Raw genomic sequence first — 18,262 nt, 5'->3', positions numbered from 1 at the left:
ACTGTGGCCGGTGCGTGCCGGGAGTAGAATTCCAATCGACCAGCCGACACTGTGATCGAATCTGAGTCACCTCTTTGGGAGGCGAGTGCTCTATACCCTGAGCTCCCGCGACTCTGATATATATTTTGTACAGTTTTTTTAAACATTTATATTAAAGGATTCATCTACCGACCCGCCACAAGCCTGTAAAAAAGACCCATCTTCTAGTTCACGTTGTTTTTGATGTATTCTAACTGAACAGAAAAATCATAAGATCCGGAAATCTTCTGTTATCATCAGCTTAGATATAATAAGAGTTATATTGGGGGTTTACCTGTAAATTATTTATTCATCTCTAATTATTCTGATTTATCTTGATTAAAGAGATATTTAAGGCACTTGTTGAAACTATCTACAACTACTTTTTTCCCCCACCATTAATTGTTTATTTTTAACTTCGTTTATCATTTCAGCTATTTTGTCATATTTTTTATTAAATGGAAAATTAACAATCGCGGCAATCTTATTCAAATTTAAAAAACATATGACTAAAAGTGTTGAATAATTATATATTATATTATATTATATTATATTATATTATCCTAAACATGTTGAATTGAGTTACCTCTTGACAGTCATTAAACGGTAAATAAGTCATCCTCTTAGATTTCGATTAAGTTAGTTTTATTATATATTTTATACCAAACTGTGTATAAACAATATACACAATGAAGTATTATATTATTAACTTATTAAGTTAGTCAATATGCAATTTTAAAGCAATATTACGAATTTACTTCAAGCACTAATGCTAAAGAAATCTCTCTGGCTAAAAAACAGTTAACGCGTTTTTATGGAAACCAAAAACTAAATAAGAATTTAAAAAAAAAGTATTATGGTGGATGTTAAATTAGATTTTTATCCCAACAGAATTGGTAACAAAATCTGTGGAAATAAGTTAATCCTTTTGAGATTGGAAACAAATTAAGTATTTGAAGAGTTAAACGGTTTGAGATCTTTCAATTGGGTACTTGCACTTCAAGAAGAAGACCTCCCATACCCACTCACGTGATATATGACGTCAGAGCCAGCTAATCTTTATCAGCAAAATGGCGTATTAAAGTTGAGCTAAGTTTCTCTACGTAAGTTAGAGTGTTAATTAAGGATAAGTATACAAAGCAGTAAAGCACGACGAATTTGTGGAAATTTAATTCTTTCTCTTTTATTTCTTTTACTTAACTTAGATTTATTATTTGTTTATATATTTTACTGCAACAGTGTTATATTATTTTCTTTTTGTGTACCTGTAAACTTCGATGCATAATTTGTTTATGTTCCGCGTGGCTCCGTGCTTGTCTTAGTGTTAAGTCTCTGTGTAAATATATAGTGAAAGAATTGAAATCTTTGTTAAAGAATTTAGAATGTTACACTTAAAAAAAAGCATTGATACTTGACGGGCTTGCCTTTATCGAAATAGGATGGAAAGAACAGTTACTAACGTAAACAAATACCACGTTTTATCAACCAATCAGCATCGAGATACCCACACTACGTCACTTGCAGGTATTCCATTGAATGGCTTGTAACTGTCGTTATTGTAGGTAAATCGTGGCATTTGTAGATTCAGAAGCCAATTAAATTTGATTTAAATCACATATCTAGCTGTAATATCTTCACTTTTTCTGGAATTGCAAGTACTCAATTGAATGTTCATTGGTTGATTGATATCACAAGGACACCTGTCCAGTGAACCCAATTAATCTCCATTTTAAACGTTTAATTTATTACTTGCAAGCAACGTCACGTGTGGGTCAGCCAATCAGGTTTGACACACGTCGCTTGCAGGTATCCAATTGAATCTAATGCAAAAATTAGCTACTATAGGGTCATAATGTATAGTTTGTCTATAAAAAGAACTACCCTCGCCACAAAGTCTAAGGCCGCTGCTGCTATGGGAACTAGAAATAGCGCATTTCAAAGAGGGTAGCTTTTCTCTCACTGAACCTTATCAAAACCTGTTTCAAATATTCTCTTAACACACCCTCACATGAATTAGTTAAACCTCGTAATCATAGTCATTGCAACTGCTCCAGGCGAATGTCGAGGGGAGTTCTTTCCCAGATTATATACTGGTCCCCCCTAAGGAGTTGGCACGGGCTGTGTGTGTAAAGAAAAGAACAACATTTAGGGGCACAACAACGGAGAATTTTTCTGTAACGGATTTGCATTCCCCTCTTCCCTCAACTGCTGGAATTAGGGGGGAAAAAAGGATTGTTTTCTCTTTTTCTTTATGTTGAGCTGAATTTTCGCATTATTTATTAACAATACTATACTTTTTATCAATATAATTCTTTGAGAATTCATTTATATCATCTACGTTGTTTAAATCTGTCAGCACATTTTGAGATGGAACAAAAGAATAAAATTGTGGTTGGTAGAAGGCAAATGACTTTTAACGTCGAACAACAAGATTAACGCACACCCGATCGCCTGATTGGAGCAATATTTTCTTCCGCGAAAAAAACAAAACCAATCAGCAGGTTCTCTTTTTCTATCGATGTTGATGTAAGGTGCGTGTATTGCTTACAGTGAGAACGGTTCGTAACATTTCTCTTTTATTTTTCTCAAATGGCATCATCCATTTGCGGGAAAAATGAACCCTTTGTTGATTAATGCCGGTTTTTCTTAAGGTTGTTGCTTTGACTTTGATTAGATTTGGATTTTCTATTGTCCTCTTTTTGAAATTATATTTTTAAACTTTTCGAATTAAATTTCTGCTGATAACTGTAGGAATATTGCTGTAATCTTCATTCTCTGTTAAACAAATACTTTTCTGTCTAAAATGACTATCTGCATGTCAATTTTTAATATGCCTACACCTCCTAACTTGATTTTTTTAAGTACTGTTTTTTTTATTTCATATACGATACATTATTTGTATTTTTTATGTACAAATGTTGTGCACAATATTGATTTTTGCTGCTTAAATTTTCATTTTTTAAGGTGTAATATACTCAATTTACAAATATTCACTTAATGTTTCTAAAATTTTAAAATTGCAGCAGCGTTAAGTAATAATTTTGTTCTGAAAGACTTTTTTTCACGCTAGTTTTATTGAGTATTTTGGTGCAAATTCATTAAAAGTCAATAATAGATTCCAGTTGAGTTTAATCATAGATTTAAACGCAGCGTTCCTTTATTCTTTTTAAATTTAGTATCTTATATGAATAATTATTTAAAATTAAAATTATTCGCTTGATATTTTTTTAAAAAAATATATAAAACATCTGAACGAAAATTCGTATTTTGGTGGTCATGTATAATTGCTGGAAGATAATCTTTGTATTTTATTTTTTTTGGTGAAGGGAATCATTCAAATTGATTGCACCCAAATTTCTTTTATTATGTTATATACAATTTGATTTGTTACAAAAAAGAGAGAAAAGAAATCAAAGTCAAATGTTTTCCTAAAGATGCGATGTTTTTAAAATCTGATTCTCATATATGTTGAGGATTATAACCAGAGAAATAACGAGAGGGGAATGTATATATATAAATAAGTATTTGATTTCCGAAATCAATTGATAAATAAAAAAAGCGACTGCGAATGAAAGTTACATAAAGCAATTTTTCTATTCAATATAATTTTTCGTTAGCAGCATATAAAGTAATTTATTGTTTAATAAATAAATTTCAATTATACTTAGTTTGGTAGGTATTTATTTAAATAGAAGTACTTTTAAAACTCATTAAATTTGTATTATTGAATATAAATAATGAAAAAAGATTTGTCTCATTTAAGAATAACTAAGAATATTTATTTATTATTTTTTTTTTTATGTTTTCTTATCAACATTTATTTTTCAATTCTACATTTAGTCTTGATATTTAATTGACAAATTAGGTCTTTGTGTTTGCAAATTTATGAGGATGTTAAGCTTAAATAAGAAAAGAATCACAATTTAATTTATTCAGTCATTAGTTTTAATAATTATTCAACAATTTTAAACATAGGAACAATAAGTATTTTTGTTAAAATATTGCAATTATATAATATTAAGCATTGTCAATACATTTTATCAGAGCTGGGATCACTAAATGTGAAAAAGAAACTGATTGAAATAGAAAAGTATCAGTTTTATTCTATTTAATTTTTAAAAACGAAAAACTTTATTTTTACTATATATTTAATAAAGCATTGTCAATACATTTTATCTGTGGTCTAATTAGTAAATGGGAAAATATATATAAAAAAAAAATCCATTTCTTTAAAAAAAAAAAAAAAAAATCATGATTTTAGCAAACTTTGAGCATATATATAATATTAAATTTTATCAATCATTTTATCAGATCTGTGATTAGTAAATGTAAAAAAAATCTTAAATAAAGAAATATCCAATTTATTTACGTATTTTATTATTTTTTTTAATCATGGTTGTTACCAAACATGAGTAAAATTAGATGTTGTATTCTAAAATCTATATCTAATTTAACATCTAAAGTACTTTTTTTTTGAGAAAAGAAGAGAAAAAATAATGTTTTTAAGTGCAGGAGGATATAATTAATTTATATTAGAAGTATAATTTTAAATAACATCATTTTATTAGTATTTTTTAGTTGAAATGATTAGATGGACACACCTAGTGGTCCAAATCAAATTTAGTGGTCCTAGATGTGACCCAGCGGCCTTTTACTGTCCTGTTCTCCTATTTGGCATTTTCTTAAATAAAAATTGATTATTGATTTTTTTTAGTTCAGGTAAATAATTTTTAAAGGAATAAAAACTTGCATTATTATTGGGACAAACTATAGTTAAGAGGAAATTCTCCAAAAAATAAGAGTGAGGTTGTAAATTAGTGTCTTGGACCAATGCACCATGCTTAATTTTGAGCCTTGGTTTTATCATCTTTGGTGCCTTATCAAGCTTCAAATTGATCAGCACCTATGTGTCAGAGAAATAAAGGCTGTTTCTTCACAAAAGTTACATTGTTACCTTATGAAAATTGTAAATTTTTAATCTCTACAACCCCTTTGACAGGCAACTGGCTATTGGACGATTACTACTTTACTTTTTTCTATGTCTCAAAAGTAATTTTTTTCTAACTTATGTATTTTAAATTTAATTCTAAATTGTTTTTATTTATTTTTCAGATTTTGTTCTTTAATCCTTCATCTGTATGTGGGGGTGGGATGTAAGCTATGTATGGCCACTATTGGAAGGTGTCGTTACTCAACCATCCCGATCCCTTGATTCTTGGCAGCTGGTGATGGGAAATCCCCATGAAGCAGCTCAGCGTGCGACTGAACCCGGAGAATCCTCTACTAGGACAGAATCCTCTAGGGCCCCTCCAGTACCACCACGAGTTGAACCACCACCTTATGAAAGTGTTGCAAATGATCCTAGTATTTCAAGTCCTATAGTGAACAGTGTTATTAATACCCACAGGAACTCATCTGTGTCGACTTCCGATGTGCATAGAAATGCACGATCGAGTCGCACGCCACGAACTAGAAACAGTGTTGCCAATAATAATGTGACTTCGCAAAGATTGAGGCCACCTAAATGGCCTCATAAAGCTTCTTCGATGTTTGCTTGTCTTTGTTGTGTTATAAGTGTCAGCAATGTGAGCAGGTTCTCCATGCTTGTGAATGTATATAAAGGTAATACTCGTAGATGGAATTATCATTCTACTACTCTATTTACAGGGTATCTGCGCACCTGGAAAGTCATGAGAAATCATGGAAATTCATGAATTTTGGTATTGAGCAAAATTTGTCATGAAATGTCATGATTTGAACTATTTTTTTTTAAAAAAAAAATCATAAAAAGTCATGGGCTTAGGTTAGAGAAAAATCTAATTTTTAAAATTGATCCCCCCCCCCTCAATTTCATGGTGTTCCAAATATCTGAATTTGTAACAAAATCCCCCCCTCACAGTCATATTTTATTAAAATATAAAATGTTTTTATGTTTTTTTAAAAATTATGGTGTTCGTTCAGAAAATGAAAGAAAAAACATCATTTCTAAAGCAAATTATCTTTTAAGCTTCTGTGATTTCAGAATTTTTATTTCTTATTTATTTTATTTTATCAATTTAAAATTCTAACTGAAGCAAAGCAGTCATTGGCAAATTTATTTTATTCCGAAATGAGAACAGAAAAATCAGGAGTATTTCTTTCCTTTCTGACAAGCAAGAAAAGTATCTTTAGAATATAATTCTACAGAAATTTTTTTTTTTTTGGTTTTGTATTTTTTTCAGCTCTTTTATTGCTTTTACTCTTTCTTAACTGTTTTTTAAATTTAAAATCTATAAATATAAAGATGCAGAGTATAACAGTTTTGGTTATACCTATTATTTAAATAAATTATATTATAATGCTTTTTTAAATTTATTGTTGTGTTTTTGTCGGAGAAAATAGTAACTTTGTTAAGTCATGAAAAATTCTTGGAATTAGTCATGGAAAGTCATGAATTTGAAAATCTAAAATGTAGCAGATACCCTGTATTTATTACAGGTTTATATGTGAATCATTTAATCGGGGACTGACAGAAGTTGTAAAATTTAAGGAGAAATGGAAAAATTCCTTGGAGCCATCTTTAGGAGTGATTATTGCATTTGATGCAAAATTAGAAACTAGTTTCTCATGGACAAATTTGCCTATTTTTCAATAATATGGGTCACATGTGTGTCGTCTCACAGCAAAGGAGTTATATATTCATTTAAAAAATCAAATTCAGTTAGAATTTTAAGGAAATTGTAAATCTTTTAAATTGTTCTTACAAAATAAACTCTAAAGCAGTAGGTAAATTAACTTTCCTTTAATACAAGCATTAAATAGATAAGCCTTTTTTTTTAAGCTTTAGCATTAAATTATAATATATCAATTGATTCAATTTTAGAACAATAAGAAGCAATTAATTTTGATTTTTTTCCTAGGGAATCTTCCTGCTTATGATAAATAATGAATCATAGAGTAATATGTCGAAAAAGTTAGTCACCAAGGTAATTTCTCAAGTTACCTAGGTGACCTGGTATCCGGGATTCATTGGTTTGTGTATATTACAGGATCTGAATGATATGTTCATGCTAAAAAAAAATTTTTTTTTTGAAAGATAATTTCTTATATTTGTAAGGGCATAAATTGTTGGTTTTTTTTAGTAGTGATATCAAACAGGAATTAATCATTTTTCTTTAGTTTGATTTTTAAATTAAAGCACATTACTAATTATTAAAAAAAACTACTTTTTTCTCATAAAAAAAATTAATTTGAATTATTTATGTAACTGTTAAAGTGTCCCTACTTCATCTTGAACTTGTATTTAGTTTCAGAATGTATTTGTAAAAAATTGCTGTATACATGAAAGAATTTAAAAGTTGTTAATTCTATTATGTTAGTAAGAATTTTCTTAGTCTCATATTACTAATATATATTTTTTGATATTGATAATATATATTTTTATTATATTGGTCTCATATTACTAATATATATTTATGTAATTTTAATTGAAAATTAAATTGAGGCATAAAGAAAACAATGAATAAATGTTGTCTTTTATATTCAAAGTGTAATTTTTTTAATTATAAAAATTTAAACTCATTTCTGTATAAATTATGCTACCTAAAAAAATTTGACCAAGATTTAATAATTTAACTTTATATGCATTTAATTATTCAACATAGAGAAAACCCATAAAATTAATTTTTTTTCTTCCATCTGCTAAATGTTAGCAAAAAGTAAAATTTTTCTTAACTCAGCTGAATTGAAATTGATGGTGATTTATTTATATTTTCTTAACTTGTTTAGAATATTAAGTGAGACTTTTAGAGATTTATCATTAGTGAGAGAAATAAATATGTTCCCAATGCCAAGTACGCCCATGTTATTTTATGCGATCTCATTAACTTGATTTTATGATAACATAATTATTTTTTTTTCCAGGATGTTTCATATTTCAGTTCCTCCTTCTATCCATCTTAATTGGTATTCCTATCCTCTATATGCAGATGTCTCTTGGTCAATATCTAGGAGCAGGAATGCTAGACATGTGGTACATATCGCCAGCTTTTAAAGGTAAAGGTTTTCGTGCCAAAATTTTTTTTATATATTAGTCTAACTTAGCCCCTGAGAAACGACTGAATTTGTTTCTTCTTGTTATCAACCAGAATACTCCAGTTGTATTAAAAAACAAAAATTAAAAAATAATAAATATTAGAAAGCAACAAAAGATATTAAGTTTAATAGAAAGAAAGCACAGCTTGTACCTAACTAATCATTCAGTTACTGAAACACTTAGTAGTGTGCCAGAAAGAGGTGACCAGCATTAAAAATTTATGCACATTTCATTCTTTGAAATCTTTATTGTATTTGCATATTTATCCATGGTGTTTTGCATATTTATCCATAGAGTTTTTAAAAAGTGCTTAAATGTGCTTATTTTTGATTTTCGTTTTTTAAAAGCCCTTAAAGGTGCTTTTTTCGTTGGGTGGTTTTAAAAAGTGCTTGATTTTCCCTTTCCGTAAATGAGTTTTTTTTTACCTTGTCGATTTTCGCCACGTATTATGCAAAAGCGTGTTTTTCACATTGTTCGATTCAACATTTCACAATTCATTCAACCACAACCCATTCATCCATAGCCATCGATCTATAGCATGTGAAAGCACCATTCATTTTGCATGTTGTATGAAATACTTGCGAGTCCGCATCTGCGTCTACTCTACTGAGCTGGGTTCGATGAGATTATTGCATTCTCATGTGCAACTCTGCTGCGTTTTGCAAGATATTCTCAATTTCAGGCTTCATTTTCTACCCTCTGATATTGAATCGAAAAATCTCAATCATTTTATAATGGCTAATATAATCAAGAAAGTAGTGTTTTGTCAGAAACTAGTTATTCTATCATGATCATGTAAAGTCTTTGAAAATTATTTTGCATTTTGTTAATGTACTGTACATAGTGCTTAAAAATATTTTTAAGTGCTTAAAAGGTGCTTATTTTTGTTGAAAGATTTGGCTTTGCACCCTGAGTCAATTTTAGTTGTTTAAATTCTTTCAGTTTTTTTTTTTAGTTAAAAAATCCTTTAATTATTAGAACTGCATAAATTGTCTCCTGGATATGGAATCCCATATTGTACAGTACAGTTTATCAAATGTCATTTATTACTTGGCTTGTTTTTTGTAAAATTACATATGTGACATGAATAATTGTCATTAATTTGAGATGATTTAATGCTATTAATAATGTTTTAATTATTAGCACGTTTTTTAAAATTTATTTAATTTTTTTCTTATAGGATTGGGTTTTGCTATGATGTATCTCTACATTATGTTGGGAATATACAATGCTGTTCCTTTGTCCTGGTTGTTTATTTACTTCAAAGATTCCTTCATTACTCTCAAAGACTCTTATAAGTGGGGGAAATGCCATTTAAGTTTTGGAAGAAATAGTAACTACTCTTATTTTTTTATTTGATCTGTTACCTTTTGAATGTTAAATTTAAAAATTTACTTCAAACATTCCTTCATTACTCTCAAAGACTCTTATAAGTGGGGGAAATGCCATTTAAGTTTTGGAAGAAATAGTAACTACTCTTATTTTTTTTTTATTTGATCTGTTACCTTTTGAATGTTAAAAAATTTAATTTCTTACTGAATAAACTTGCTTGCAATAAAACTTTTCTCGCCTTTTATTTCTAATTCAAAAGTTTATTTTTGACAAAACATGCATCTATTTTGAATAATAATAATTTAATAAAGTTAGAGACTGATTTGGCTAAAAATTATTTTGTTTTAAATACCAAAAAAATTTTATGTTATAATTTTGGGACATTAACTTTTTTTAAAATTTTCAATAGCATTTGTTTCTCTTGTAAGAGAAAGAAATGCCATTTGAAGTTCTGGTAAAGGGAGTAATTAGTTTTACCGATAATGATTATTTTATGAATTTATAGCCTGTTTGAGGTATATAAACATTGTTTTTCTGCATTGTTTTGCTTTGTGGTATGATATTAAAGTATTTTGTCATTAGCATTTACTAATTGTACTTATTATATTTTGAAGTAGTGTTTTAATTTTTGTTTTGTTGAACTGAATTTTTAGTTTTGTGCCCTAATTATTGGAGTAATATTAATATATATATATATATGACAGGAGTATATAACCTTTTTTTTTTTTTTTTTTTTTTTTTTTTTAAGATGGTCATTGTAAAATATAATTTTTTGAAAAATACAGTAAATCTTTGTTATCTTTTTATTTTATATCAATTGAGAATAACTTTACTATTTTCTAGAAAAGTTTGCTTGCAATAAAATTGAATTATTGCAAATTTTGATTTTTTATCATATTTAAACTATTTGTATTGTCTGTTTTGAATAACTGTTGAATCCTTTAAATGTTAAACATGTTTTGATGAAAATGTTTGATTTTTTTTTAAAATTTAGCAATTTAATTGGAATTTTTTTGATACTCAAATTTACAATTTGGAATTTTAATGATTTTAAAAAAGCTAATGAGAACAATCATCAACTACTTTTATGTAAGTGCAATGTAGTTCTTTAATATTTTCTTCGGTCAAAGGTTAGGTTGGGTCACGCATCGATCGTTCAAGGGCTCCTTTTTGGCGTTAGCTACAGATTGTATACTCCTGTTATATGGAAGTTTATTTTGACCCTTATGTACTAAAAAACATTAATTAATTACATCTACAGTTTTAAGTACAACAACAACTGGTTCACCTTTACATTCGCTTGAAAGCACTATGGCTAGTTTATAATTTTAACTGTAAGTAATTTAGTATAGTATATCACTATAAAAAACATTGTTAAAAACATTGTGACTCTGCAAATATTGTAATTCTAAAAAAATTAACAATTATTAAGCATCACAAAAATTCTACATTAAGAATTTTTTTGTCTATTAAAAGCATGTTGTAATATCTGAAATTTTTTTTCTCTCAAAAATTAAAATCTCTTCATAGCTAAAATTTGGATTTCTTCTGAATTTTTATAGTTATTGGCTATATACTTTCTTTTGAACTATTATAAACCATTTGAGGTTTGGTTGTATAATTTTGTGTGAAGTGGCTAGTTAGCTTTGATACAGACTATCTTTTTTAAATAATGATTGAGAAAAAGTAGCATTTGTTGAGCTATATTTTGCATTTGAACCAATCGATTGCAATTTCAGAGAAATACAGTTGGATTGAGGACTTAGTCACAGGCTCATGAGAGAACTCTCACAATTTTTGAGAGGAAGATTCTCGGATTCATTTTTAGTGACTTTTGTGACAATGGAGTTAGGAGAACCATCTAACTCTGAACTTTAACGGACATTCTGAAGTATCATAAGGTCCAACGTATGAAATGGGCTGGACACATTTTAAGAGTGAATGATGATCGAACGCAAAAAAGATATTTCTGGCCAAGCCAATAGGAGCTAGAAGAAGAGGCAGACCCAAATTCAGGTAGGCAGATTGCCTCTGAAGTGACTTTGCCTCAATTAACGCCACAGACTGGATGGCTGTGGCATGCAGGAAGAACTGACCTCATCTTCTCGAGAAAGCCAGGGTCCATCAAGGACTGTTGAGCTATTGATGAATGAAAGAATGAATAGATAGACAGTGAAGATAGTTTAATTATAATTTATTTATATTGAAACCATTTTTAAAAACCAAATAAATAAAATATCTATATATTTGAATGCTTCATATTTAAAGCAATAGTAAATAATTTTTTATATGATCTAAAGTCAATAAGATTTCCTAAAGCTGAAATTTCTTAAATGTTGCTGTAAAGTAGTTTACAATTAACAAATCTTAGTTTTAATGGTGAAAAAATGGAATTTAATTATTATGAAAAAATTTATTTAAAATTTTATAGAATTGCAAAAATTCTTGAATGATTTATTTTGATTGTATTTTTAGGCTGTTTACGAGCTTTAAATACATCTTCAGCTGATTTCTATGGCTGGTCTGTTTCATCCTATTTCCAGTAAGTTTAGTTATTTTTAGTCCTTTTACTATCAATAGACTTTCCTAATTTTATGTTAAAATTTTCTTTCAGAGCAATAATTATCCTATAATTAATATTCAAGAACCATTGCATTAAAAAACCAATATAAAAAACCCAATTTCCCTATGGAGGTAATTAAGAGTTAAATTAAAAAAAATGAATTGGTGCGAATAAAGTAAGTTATTTATGTATTATTATTAAGATGGATGGGTTGCATAATTGGATGTATCACTGGATATAGTCATGATAAATTAAGTTAAAGGCCGAAACATATAGGAGGTAATTAAATTAAGGGGGATGTGATCGTTAAGGAAAGTGGTTGTACAATGCTAATGTGGGATAACAATAACCCAATAGGTCCAAAGGGCACAAAGTGTGAGGTTTGAACAAATTGGATAATTTGGTATCACCAAATTTGGAAAAAGGGCGAAAGTAAAATAAATTTAAGATTAAAGATAAAAAACGATAAAGTCATGCTATATCCAAACAATTTAACATTCAAGATAAATGGAATAAGCTGATGTTTCCAATATAATAATAAAAGGCATGCCCAAAACAATCAAAAGGGTACTCACCACACACAGGAGGAAAAAGGTGATAACTAACTGCTGATACAGACTAAAAATAATCACACAAATTACTCTGTTCAGCTGAACATTTATTTTCATAAAACGTTTTGTAAAACATTATTTAGTAAAACAACTTATTTTGTTATTTCGTAACAAACAAACAATATGGTTCCAACACATTTTGTGGCACAAAAAAAAAAAAATCTTTTAACAGGAAATGGGTGACAAGAGAATTTAAAGAAACCAAAGGGGTCATGCATAAAGTTAACTATAAAAGAACGAGTAATTTAACCGTTAAAATAAATATGAAAAGAAAACTTAAATTTGAGAGGGCTTTTAATGTTAAAGAAAATTAAAGGTATAAAATGTTGATATTAAATTTTACAGAAATTGATTACAGCTATGGATTTAATTTAAAATAAAAGTTAAGAAAAATGTAAAAAGAAATCCCTCGATACGAACTGAAGTCCGCATAGCGGAGAGTTTAAAAAAGGGTAACCTGCCCGAAGGCTCGAGAAAAAAGAGAATCTATTCCAAAATACTTTAAAAAAAAATTCCTTAACTGGGGTAGACCAGAAAAATTACGGCCAATTAAATTTAAAGAGGCGGAGAGCTTGAAATTTAAAGGAAAGAGATTGGTTAGTTAGCCCCCCTAAAATTAAAAGAAGAAAAAGAAAGGTGTGAATAGAGGGGTTTGTTGACTTTTCCCACAGGAAGTGGGATGACCGCAATGACCATGAGAAAGGTGAACAAGAAGTTAAAATTGCTAAATTGAAAAAAAGGAATAACGTTTAAAGAAAAATTAAAGGCTTAGGTAAAATTAGAAATTAAATTGTCACATTACATTAAGTGTAAATGTGACAGAGTGCCTGTAAGTGTACGCCAAAATGATGCCAAGTTTTCATATATTAACATTCGCTAACTCTTGAAGCGACATTGCACAGCTTCTTTTTGCTTGCTTGCTCTCTTGAATAATCAATTAATCTCTTGTTTGATTTGTTAAGGGCATTTCAGCATAAGACATGTCATTTTTAGTAATCCAATCAAATCCGATGTTTTTGCAACATCATATAGTTTCTTTTTCAAGAATGAACGTTTTTCTTATTTATCGAAATATGTCGGTATATCTAGGATTCCAGTAAGACTTCAAAACTATAAACCTTTTTTGAATTCTGCAATATAAATTGTAAAAGAAAACATGACTTAAATCTCTGCTTAACGTGTTTAACTTTTAAAAGCTTTTACATTGTTTTGAAAGCATATTTTTATAATTTAGTGATGAAATAAAACGGAACTATATGCAGTTGCGGATGATTACTTAAATCCTGTACCGCAATGGTCGTAACTTACAACAGAGTCTAGACATGGTACTGTCAGACTGCAATAGTCCATTTTGTTGGTATCATGAATTTCTTTGTTGGTTTTGTAATGAAATAAGTCTAAGTTTAAATCTAAAATTAGTCATACATTGCAGCTAAATTACATCTCAGGATTTCCAAAAAAATGTTGAAAAAATTTTAATGAATCTTACGTTATAAAAAATTATGTAAGTGAAAAAAATGATTAGATAAATAAATATTAAAAGGTCTTTTTTTTATTTGATCGATCGTAATAAAGTTTAGATCTTTGGTGTTGTGGAGCCCGTTTTTGGTGACGTAGTGTTCTCATACATTTAACTTATGTTGTTGTTAAATGTAACTTACATGGTCTACGCATGCTGGGCTGGTCTTTTTTCCCATTTGCTGTTAGTTGATCACTTGTAGCCCTTGACGTCATCTCTTATCTGTAATACGAGAGTAATTAAGCTTTTATTGAAGACTGTTATGTTGTATCACTTTTGTTAGTTGTTTTTTTACTCTCTTTACTAGATTGCAATGTGTCGGATAATTTTAATATGTTTTTAATTAAATCATTTAACATGGAAGATTCTTTTTTGTTTCAATGAAAGTTAATATTTAGCTGCACTGACCTTCTTGCATTGCGACTATTTCGGGGGCTGTCAGAAATTGAATTTAATATTTTATGTTGCATTTTTAAGTTATATTTCTTTCTTTTATTACTTTAGTGGAAGAGTTCTTGGGAGAAAAGCAGGAGAATATCAAATTGGGGAGCTGAAGTTTGAAGTCGCATTTAATTTGTGTTTAGTATGGATTATAATATTCATTTGTTTGAGTCGTGGTTCAAAGACGTTTGGAAAAGTAAGGATTTTATAATTTTTCTTGTTTAAGTTTAATAACATATAATTATACCTTTAAAAATAAATTGTAAATGAAAAAAATCAATTAAAAATTTAATTTTTTTAAATATTAAGAATTTTAAATCAATTTAATAAATTAAAAAAAATTAAATTAGTGGGGATTAAAATTTAGAAATTAAAGATGTCTAAAGCCTGGATTAAATTTGGAATTTTTTGAACATGTAACCTTAGAAGTGTAAATGATTAATTGTTTTGTTTTAAGTAAATATGCTATATTTTTGAAAAAAATGAGTGCCTGTATCTAACAAAGGTTTCCTACGCTTGCATTTTAACAATGATTGCGTGTTTCATGTACTTCAATTGTTGTTAGGAGCATAATTTTGACATCATGTTCTGTGTTCCGATAACAAAGATCATCAAACATTAAAAAATCTCAAGGAACAGCTCATATTTATGGCTTGTGTCAACTCTATTCTAAATGCATCTAGAAATATGTGACAATTATCACATATTTAGAACAGAAAAAAAATCTATTTTATTCTACTATTCGTCTTCTATTTCATCCTTCTGCTTTGATGTTCGAGCTCATTCTCTTACCCCTTTAAAACCTGATGCGATTTAAAAGGACTAATTTTTCATTTATAAAAAGCTCAAAACTTAAAAAGTGTTAGTAAAGTTATTTTATTTTGAACATTTATTCTAAAGAATTAAAGATCCATGCACACTAGAATTTAAGACCTAATTTTAAATTTGTAATGAACATTTTTAATATTAAAATTGTAGCTTTTAGAGAAGAAAATTTTTACTCAGTTTAAACTTTTAAAATAAATATACTACCACTATGCAGTTATCAGGTTAAGATCTGTCCCGCACAATCTTCAGACTGCGTCTTAAAGGTTTATATAAAAAATATTTTGCTTATTATCTTTTTCATCCTTCTGCTCCAAAGTTCGATCTCATTCTCTTATACAAAATAAATATTCACCCTGTAAGCTGACATAATGAACAATAACGTACATGCTCTGGAACTACTTCTCTTTTCTTTACAACACTTTGATTTAAGATTTGGTGAAACAACTCAGATCTGTCCAGGACAAATTTACTACCGTTTTGCGGTACCTTAAAAAATTTAACTGTAGGAAAAACGGTAGTTTCACAAAATAATTTTAAAAATGCAAGTTCTACGATTCTCCTCCCTGCCTCTTAAAATTTTGTTTTCCGTACCCCCCTTAAAAAACGATGAATCCTGGGTTAATTGCGCATTTGGACTTGCAATGGAACACTCCCGCGGATTGCTATTATGATGTAGTAGAAGAATTCCCTTTTTACCCGGTTTGTATGAAGAACGCTTTTCCTTCTCATGCCTGGCTGAGAGCATTCCAGGAGCTCGAAACACTGTGGGAGAAAAAGAGCGTCAGCCCCTTTATTCCTTCATTAAGGTGGAAGAAAAAGCGCTAGTATCATGCAAACCCTGTTAATATATTTGGTATATAGTAAGATGTGGAAATCCTAACCAGTCGCTTAAGCCATTTATATCGAGCTTTTTTTTTATCTCTGAGTTTTTTAAAATGCGACGACAATACTCTCCCTCTGTAAACTTTACAGGAAGTTAATATTCAAACTGTTATCTTAAACATTATTTTAAATTTATTTTAACAGACCTTTTCTTTTTTAATGAAGTATTTTTTTCTGAATGACCCAGTCGAAATTGTTCTTATAATTAAAATAACTTCTAGTACTGTTAAATACATATTTTTATTAAATTCAAGTTGAAATTTAATTATGGATAATAATTTTTATGGATTTTTAAATTTGGATGTAATTTTAAGCCCGAAATTTTACAATAGCAACATTGTTTTTGAATATATAGGGAAAAATATACAGAAATTTGCCAGTTAAATAATTTTTGTTAGTTGTAACAATTTTTGAAAATATTTAATTACTTTACCTTATTTATGTGTTAATTTTTTAACATAATTTTCAATTTTCACAAATTAAATTTTCACAAAATAGGTAGCTCTTAAAAAAAACATAGAGAGACCCCTGAATAAACAAAATGAGTTAAAATTTTAAATTGTTTCAGCAAGATCTGTGATGCAGTAGTTTATTAACCACTCTTGTTTAAAAAACCTTGAAATCTTTTAGGTTGTTTATGTATTTGGTTTGCTCCCAATTGCCCTGCTGCTGATGGTGACTTTGCGTATGGGACAGCAATGGGGTGATGGAATTACAGATCTCTTGTCATTACGCTGGAGAGGGGTTTTATTAGATCCTTCGGTATGCATTTCTTTATATTTTATGAACTTTCATAACTTTTTTTATGCCTATTCATTTCCGTACTTCAGTGGACATTTTTAATATTGAAATGCTTTTAACTTTCTGTGATTCCGCTTACATTCTATTGCTCATCAAATATTCCTAACAAACACAGTAAAGGGAGTGCGAAAAATAAATTTTGACACTTAATTATCCAGCACGAAAACAGAAATAACATACTAGATTTATACATTAAAAATTATAAACAAACTTAAACTTGAACTTGAACTGAGTTCTGTTTCAGTGTACCTGTCGGCGAAGCAGACACTTCACACGTTCATTTGAAGGTGTGCCCGTGGGCACCTGTAATGATTTCATTGCAAGTGGATAATGGCAGTGAATTGCGGTGGCGGTGGTCAGATTAAATCTACATTTTATCTATACGCATAAAATAATAACATGATTAAATAACACTAGCGGATGGTTAAGATTGATATAAGTTTCTGCTATAACAGTGACCCGGTCGTCCTGGTATTCAACAACTCGTATTGTGTTGCTCACTGTACTGATATTAATGGAACTACGGTTTGCCCGGATTGGACCCAACAAACTTAAAAATTATAATGTACATATTAATAGATGAAGAGGCTGAGAGTTCATATTTTAAATAAAGACTTAGCAAAAAAGGACACAGAATTTTAGGAGTTCTGGGTCCTGAGCTTTTTAATGTCTGGTGGAATAAGTGAGCATCTTTATTAGTTTCTTTGATATATGTTTCTAATATTTAAGTTCAGTTGTGTAGTTTTAGTATTTTTTTAAAAAATTTAATAAAGCTACGCAAGTTAAACTAAATCATTTCAATAAATCATCCATTCCAATCTAAATCATCCATTCTAAATCATTTCAATATCATTTTTTTTAAATCTGATTTTTAAATAAATTCAATAAGCAGATTTTTTTTAAGGTAAAATTGAACCCAACAGAAATGGTACTTCAATTAAACTTTACTGTTCTGTAGAGAAGAGTGTTCTTTGCAATCTGGAATTTATATTTTATTCAACCATTAATAGTGTTTTATTGGCACTTTTCATACTTGAGACAGTAATTACTCTAAAGTCGAGGATTTATACTAAGTGATGCAGATTCTAAAAATATTGATTATAAATATTCAAGTAGACAGTCATGCTATAGCAGAATATGAATTTATGTCTATCACTTTCATAATAATTAAAAATGTGTGTTGGAGACAGTAA

The 18,262-nt window shown here is 28.9% G+C and overlaps 1 protein-coding gene across 9 annotated transcripts in view; it reads left to right on the top strand.

Annotated features, from left to right (window-relative positions):
• Positions 1-18,262, top strand: part of LOC107447362 (sodium-dependent transporter bedraggled) — a 115,121-nt gene that overhangs the window by 78,511 nt on the left and 18,348 nt on the right. For 7 of the 9 annotated variants that reach the window (XM_087158823.1, XM_087158824.1, XM_087158830.1 and 4 more), the window contains exons 2-7: positions 5,131-5,640; positions 7,921-8,052; positions 9,273-9,425; positions 11,900-11,966; positions 14,622-14,754; positions 16,899-17,030. In XM_087158823.1, coding sequence (XP_087014949.1) covers positions 5,157-5,640; positions 7,921-8,052; positions 9,273-9,425; positions 11,900-11,966; positions 14,622-14,754; positions 16,899-17,030 — 1,101 coding nt within the window. In that variant the 5' untranslated portion in view covers positions 5,131-5,156. Of the gene's footprint in view, positions 1-2,626; positions 2,880-5,130; positions 5,641-7,920; positions 8,053-9,272; positions 9,426-11,899; positions 11,967-14,621; positions 14,755-16,898; positions 17,031-18,262 lie in introns of those variants that run through there. The other 2 variants (XM_087158828.1, XM_087158825.1) reach the window with 2 other exon arrangements.

Source organism: Parasteatoda tepidariorum, chromosome 3 (genome assembly GCF_982258835.1).
Source record: "Parasteatoda tepidariorum strain Cologne lab strain chromosome 3, Ptep-v5.0, whole genome shotgun sequence".
NCBI classification, from domain to species: Eukaryota; Metazoa; Arthropoda; class Arachnida; order Araneae; family Theridiidae; genus Parasteatoda; species Parasteatoda tepidariorum.
This window is presented reverse-complemented; position numbering and strand designations above follow the sequence as displayed.